The sequence below is a fragment of the Juglans regia genome, chromosome 2 (assembly GCF_001411555.2).
Source record: "Juglans regia cultivar Chandler chromosome 2, Walnut 2.0, whole genome shotgun sequence".
NCBI classification, from domain to species: Eukaryota; Viridiplantae; Streptophyta; class Magnoliopsida; order Fagales; family Juglandaceae; genus Juglans; species Juglans regia.
The window spans coordinates 29,652,464-29,658,414 of NC_049902.1; the positions used below are offsets into that span (position 1 = coordinate 29,652,464).

Here is a 5,951-nt window from a genome sequence, read left to right on the forward strand (position 1 = left end):
TGGTTTATAAATGTATAATTCAATAATTAATTGCGTGTATAATATATCCATAAATACTTGGACGATATTATATATATATGCCATAGGAGCTGAGCTGGTTCGATCTAGCTAGGTTAAAGTTATGGCTCGACGCTCTGACAATGAAACAATAATATTTACCCCTTCTTGAGCGCTCTTTTCAGTGGAAAAGTTAAAGATATACTCGACGATATACATATAAAAACAAGAGGAAATCCATGGACACATCATTCTCTCAATTAAACACTGTCGACACCAACCTATTCATGAATGTGACAGAAGAACTAGTACTATATTATTCCAAATACCACACAATATTGTCCAAAACTACTTTTATATATATATAATATGACTATAGATAAATATATATATATATATATTATTAGGGTTAGTATTGATTTGTATAAATCTCAAATAGACAAATTCTAATAAAAATTAAGTGGAATATCACACCTCAAAAAGGTATAAAAAAATTATTTTTTATTAGTGTGACTCACTTTTTTACAAAAAAGTTTATATATGACTGCTTCATGTCTATTTGAGACTTGTACGTACCTAATACTACTCAATAATTGAAAAACTCTTTAACCAATTACATGATAGTTTGACTGTTTTTCTTTCTTATTTTTTCCCTCTTAATATTTTTCTCATCACACATGTTGCAGGGGATGTCTTTCAATTAATGAAGCGATCTAGCTATAGTAGTAGTACTTAACTTAACCCAAGACTTCCAAAAAAAAAAAAAAAAAAAACCCCAATTTTGCATTACTTAATTTTCAATCATAGCGAAATTAATGTGCATCAAAAGCAGTACTAACACTACAATGGTACCTAGCTAATAGAAGACGATTATCAGCTAAGTACCTTATACAAACATCTCGTTTGTTTTTATAGATAATAAAATGAATTAAGATAAAAATTAAAAATAAAATAAAATATTATTAAAATATATAATTTTAATATTATTTTTATTTTGAACTTGAAAAAGTTGAATTGTTTATTATATTTAGTTTGAAAATTTAAGAAAATTATAATAATTAAATAAGATGAAATGAAATAAGATGAAATTTTTTATAAAAGTGAACTAGGCCTAAAGCACTTTTGTCCAACCCTTGCTAAGGAACTTACTACCATATAATATCTATGCACTTAAAAGTAGAAGTGGCTATAACTTGTTAATTTGTCATATTATTAATGATTGTGAAGATCTTTATAAGTTGTATCAGTTCAATTTGGCTACAACTGAGATGCATTAACTTAATAATGCTGCTCATCATGTTCAATTAGGTAATGATGATATATATATAATTAATATGGTTGCTATATATGTTAATTAATTTGTGTAAGTTTAATTTCCTTTCTATTGAAAATGTACGTGGGGGTGATTTTAGAAAAGAAAATTGTAGGTTATTATAGGCTTGAGTTGCCAAAATCTAATATACCTTTAGTAGTCTGTTAAAAAAGGGAAAGCCATATATATATATATATATATAGAAATTCTATTTGCAATTCTGAAGTGGGGATTGAATGTGCAGGCACATTATTAAATGAGAGAAAACATTATTTTAAGAGGGATAATTTTGTAATCTTAACAAAATTTAAAATTAAAATAGCCTAGGCCTGTACATACAGTCCCCAAATAGAGACTGTACCTAGCATTGCTCATATATATATATATATATATATATATATATATATATATATATATGAACGACGATAACTACAAGTCAACTCAAGACCCTATATGCCTGTTCGGTCGCACCAGTCATTCCATGCATGCAGCATCGCAAACTTGTTATATCCTCAGATCACCGCATCACAAGCATTGATTTCCATTCTCCATACAATCCTTGCAGACTTATCCTGGAGATCATTTTATATACCCCCCCTCCCCCCCTGGCCTTCCTTCTCTCTCCATTTTTTTCCCTTTTAGATCTTGTCATTTTAAGCACTACTTGATGAAATTCTTCTAGGACTTTCAAGGTGATCTATAGTACTCCACCTTCTGGGTAACTATTTGATCTCTCTCTCTCTCTCTCTCTCTGTGCGCGCGCGCGCGCGCATGCGTGCGCCCTCGAGTGATTTCGGGAGTAATGGATAAACGTCCGCGGAAACAAGCAAAGAGTACCAAGAGCTCCACGTCAGAAGGTTCTGTATTTCTTTCCTTCAAACTTCGTGGTCTGCTACTTCAGTTTTCCGTTTCTATGGATCCGTTTGATTTCCAATTAAGAAAATTAAGAATGGGTAGACTAATTAATTTCTAATATGCATATATAAGACCTGCAGAGAGATCATGATCTATATATATATATATATATATAACTCGATACCTATATATATAAGTCTACAGAAAAAAATTCAGAATTATATGCGATGCACATATATATTACAACACCCCGCTTGTGATAATTTATTGTTAGTGGGTGCAGAAGTGAGCAGTATTGAGTGGGAGTTCATAAAGATGACTGAACAAGAAGAGGATCTCATCTTCCGGATGTACAAACTTGTTGGGGACAGGTATAGAATTTACTTCCGGCCAATAGTACTTCAGTTTGCTTCTTACCATTTTTAGCATTGTTTTTAGTGTTAGATTTAGCTTCAAACTACACGCAAAAAGATGATCACTTACTAAATTTATTATATCATTGTACACATGAATGCCGTAAATTTTTTATTTAACGGGAGAACTCAAGGAAAATTAGGAGAAGCAACCACATATCTAAGGCCAAAGATTCGTGAGAGTATAGAGCATAGAGCCTTTTACACCTAATTCGAATCATCTTCGTCTCCCTAGCTAGCTCGAGGCCGCAATCCATGGCAAGCGCACTTGATCATCATCTGCTTCTTCGGATCTCCATCATGAACTAGCTAGTGGATCAGTACTCGATCGGAAACAAGAAACGCAATAGGTAGGACGGCAGGCATGCTGTGGACCCGATATATGCTTTAGCTTATGCTCTTGCTATTCTTAATTAGAAGTTAGGTGGCAATGAGGGCAAGCCACGACAGCGTGATTACAAGAAAGAAGCATGATCATAAAATGAAACAGTCAATAAAACGAATAATTGCTCCATAGCTAGCAGTACGCTAGCTCTTCGAGTTTTCGGCAGCATGATTTTGATATTGTGAATCATGTAGAAAGAGGCCAGATTACGTACGGTATAATGATTCACGGGAGATACGAAAATAAAATAACTGAAAAGAAAGAAAAACTCATGAAATACATGCATGTGCGGTAATACTGCTGCTTGGCAGTGGCTTATTTGATTTTGTCTTTGCCATTTTAGTTACTTCCATTACATTTATGGAGTGGTACGTTCGGTGATAATTAGTATATGTACGTAGGGTGTATTTGGATGTTGTACTGAATTGAATTGAGTTGAGATGATAAAATATTATTAGAATATTATTATTTATTATTATTATTATTTTAAAATTAAAAAAAATTAAATTATTTATTATATTTTGTATTGAAATTTAAAAAAATTATAATAATAAGTTGAGATGATTTTAAATTTCAAACGAAGTCATGTATATGAAAATGTTTTGGATTTCGATTGTCTTTTTTTTTTAGTTAATTATTAAATAAGTATTTTTTAATTATATTGTGAATTCTTTTTAAATTTTTAAAAAGATTAAAAATATATATATATGAAAAAAAAATCCAAATGGCTTGTTGGTAACTTTTATCAGGTGAGTGTAGCAGTGTCCACATATATATATATATATATATGTGTATGTGTGTTGGATGGTGCTAGAGCCACCTACAGTACCGGTAGAATAATAAAATGAGAAATGCTATATCACATTCTACTGTATATTACATTCTTCACACACCTCACATAATTTTTTTTTTTTTTTTTTTCACCCCCAGCATGTTAGGTGTGCTGGAAACATGCTAGGCTTCTTCACACAGTAGAGTGTGAAGAAGATTTTCTGTAACAAAATAATAGGTATAAATGATCATAGGTACATTTTGTCTAGGTACCTACCATTTTCCACAGGACAATGCTAGGGGATTACCCAGCATGTATCGCTCGAAGTGCTACACGTGCATTTAATTTTATTTAAAATTTTATTTTATATATTTTTTTAACATTCTTAGTTATTAAAAAAAAATAATTTTATTATTAGTCAATTCTTTAATAATTAAAAAAAGAAATTAAAATATTTTAACAGTAACTTCATGAGGGGGGCAAAGAATCATTTTTAGTTATTTTATAAATGAGTGCTGCTACGGGTCCCGAATTCGGGACCCAAAACATGTCCCGAAAAGACAGATTTTTTTTTTCTTTTTTTTTTCATATATTTTTTAATCATCATAAACAGTTTTAAAAAAAATAAAAAATTTATAATATCATTAAAAAATATTTTTTTTATCATTCAGTAAAAAAAAAATTAAAAAAAAAAAAAATCCCATTCGGAACATGTTTTGGGTCCCGAATTCGGGACCCAAAGCATTTCTCTTTATATATATAAAGAGAGAGAGAGAGGGGTTAATTACTTGCTGAGTGTGGAGACGTGACCGGACATCGATCGTTTTGTACCGTCGTAAAACCAACAGTACTTTGGGTCCGCAGTTTTGTTTTTGTTTGTGGGGCGCATTATTATATTATTACTCAAGAAAGGTGTGGGATGCTCTTTCTTTATGGCAACAATCCATTAGATCAGTGCAATAATGTGACATGACATCTACCAATTACGTGCTAATGGAAACACCATGTTGCTTGAAGTGAATAGATCGATCCACTACTTGTCGGAGGAATTGTATCCCGGCCCAGGCAACTTATTTAATTAATTAATATTGGTGGAGAATATCACGAGATCAGAAACGCTTCATGAGGGATTTTCATGTATAGGCGCTCCAATATTATCTTTACAGATTTAAGATTTTATGAGAACTGTTGGATGGAATTTTTCAAGGCGCATGTGTCTAAACTATATGGTACAAGAAAATAAAAAAGGATGGATCGGAGTACTGAAATTGCATGCTCGCTTAATTATTTCTTTTCCAGGAAGCTGCATGCATATATAAAGTCCGATTAATATGCAGCTTTCATATTATTTCACTTGTGCTAGTTGGAAATTATATATATATTGACTGTGTGACAGCTTCTGACGATCATCACTAAATTAAAGTAGGCAATATTAATAATAAAAAAAGTTAATTAATGTAATATTATTAATTTCTGAGCAGGTGGGATTTGATAGCAGGTCGTGTTCCAGGGCGAAAACCAGAAGAAATAGAGAGGTTTTGGATTATGAGACATGGTGAGGTATTTGCCCAGAAAAGAGACGCAGCCAAGAGTTATTCGTGATGATCATGATCATGTTGGGCGCTACCTTAATTAATTAATTAATTGTTAATTAGTAGATCGATCGAATTTCTGATCTTCTTCTGTTGGAATAATTCTTCTTGCATATAAATTAAGTTTGTTTTAATATATAGATTCTCTCTTTGATTGATAGTTCCATATTCCATGCATCGATCTTTTACGTACCTTCTGATCTCTTCTCTTCTCTTCTCTTCTCTTCTCTTCTTGATCTTGTGTTTCTTCTTTTGTAATTAGTACTGTTTCATTCGCCAGCTTTTTAGTCGTGGACGAAATTTCCTACAAATATGATAGTGGACTCTCACTCTTTTGGATGTGTTTGCTCATGATTTTGTGTTTGTGTGCCTATATATTATATATATTCTGCATATATATCATGGATCGAATTTAAGGCTTTTTGTGGATTCTGATATCTTAAAAGTACTAATATCTCAATTACCAATTCATTAGATTAGGAGAGACAAAAATGTTTAAAATGAATCTTATAATATTTATTATAATTTAATAATTTTTAGAAAACTTAAACATTAAGCAGTGGAGCACAACATCGATCACTATCCATTCTGACATTAGACTACTAGAGCCGATGTTTCACTACAT

General features: G+C 31.6%; 1 protein-coding gene across 1 annotated transcript; it reads left to right on the plus strand.

Annotated features, from left to right (window-relative positions):
• Positions 1-1,893: 1,893 nt before the first annotated feature.
• LOC108987132 (transcription factor CPC-like) lies at positions 1,894-5,608 on the plus strand. The gene is made up of 3 exons (XM_018959995.2): positions 1,894-2,166; positions 2,448-2,535; positions 5,216-5,608. Exons 1-3 carry the CDS (start codon positions 2,112-2,114, stop codon positions 5,334-5,336), a joined length of 264 nt encoding a protein of 87 aa, XP_018815540.1. The 5' UTR covers positions 1,894-2,111; the 3' UTR covers positions 5,337-5,608.
• The last annotated feature ends 343 nt before the right edge of the window (positions 5,609-5,951 follow it).

Excerpts from the sequence above, each read along its gene's own strand:
- LOC108987132 (XM_018959995.2), top strand. The coding sequence starts at position 2,112 with ATGGATAAACGTCCGCGGAAACAAGCAAAGAGTACCAAGAGCTCCACG. Across the intron at positions 2,167-2,447 it reads CAAGAGCTCCACGTCAGAAG|AAGTGAGCAGTATTGAGTGG; the intron begins GTTCTGTATTTC and ends TAGTGGGTGCAG. Across the intron at positions 2,536-5,215 it reads TACAAACTTGTTGGGGACAG|GTGGGATTTGATAGCAGGTC; the intron begins GTATAGAATTTA and ends ATTTCTGAGCAG.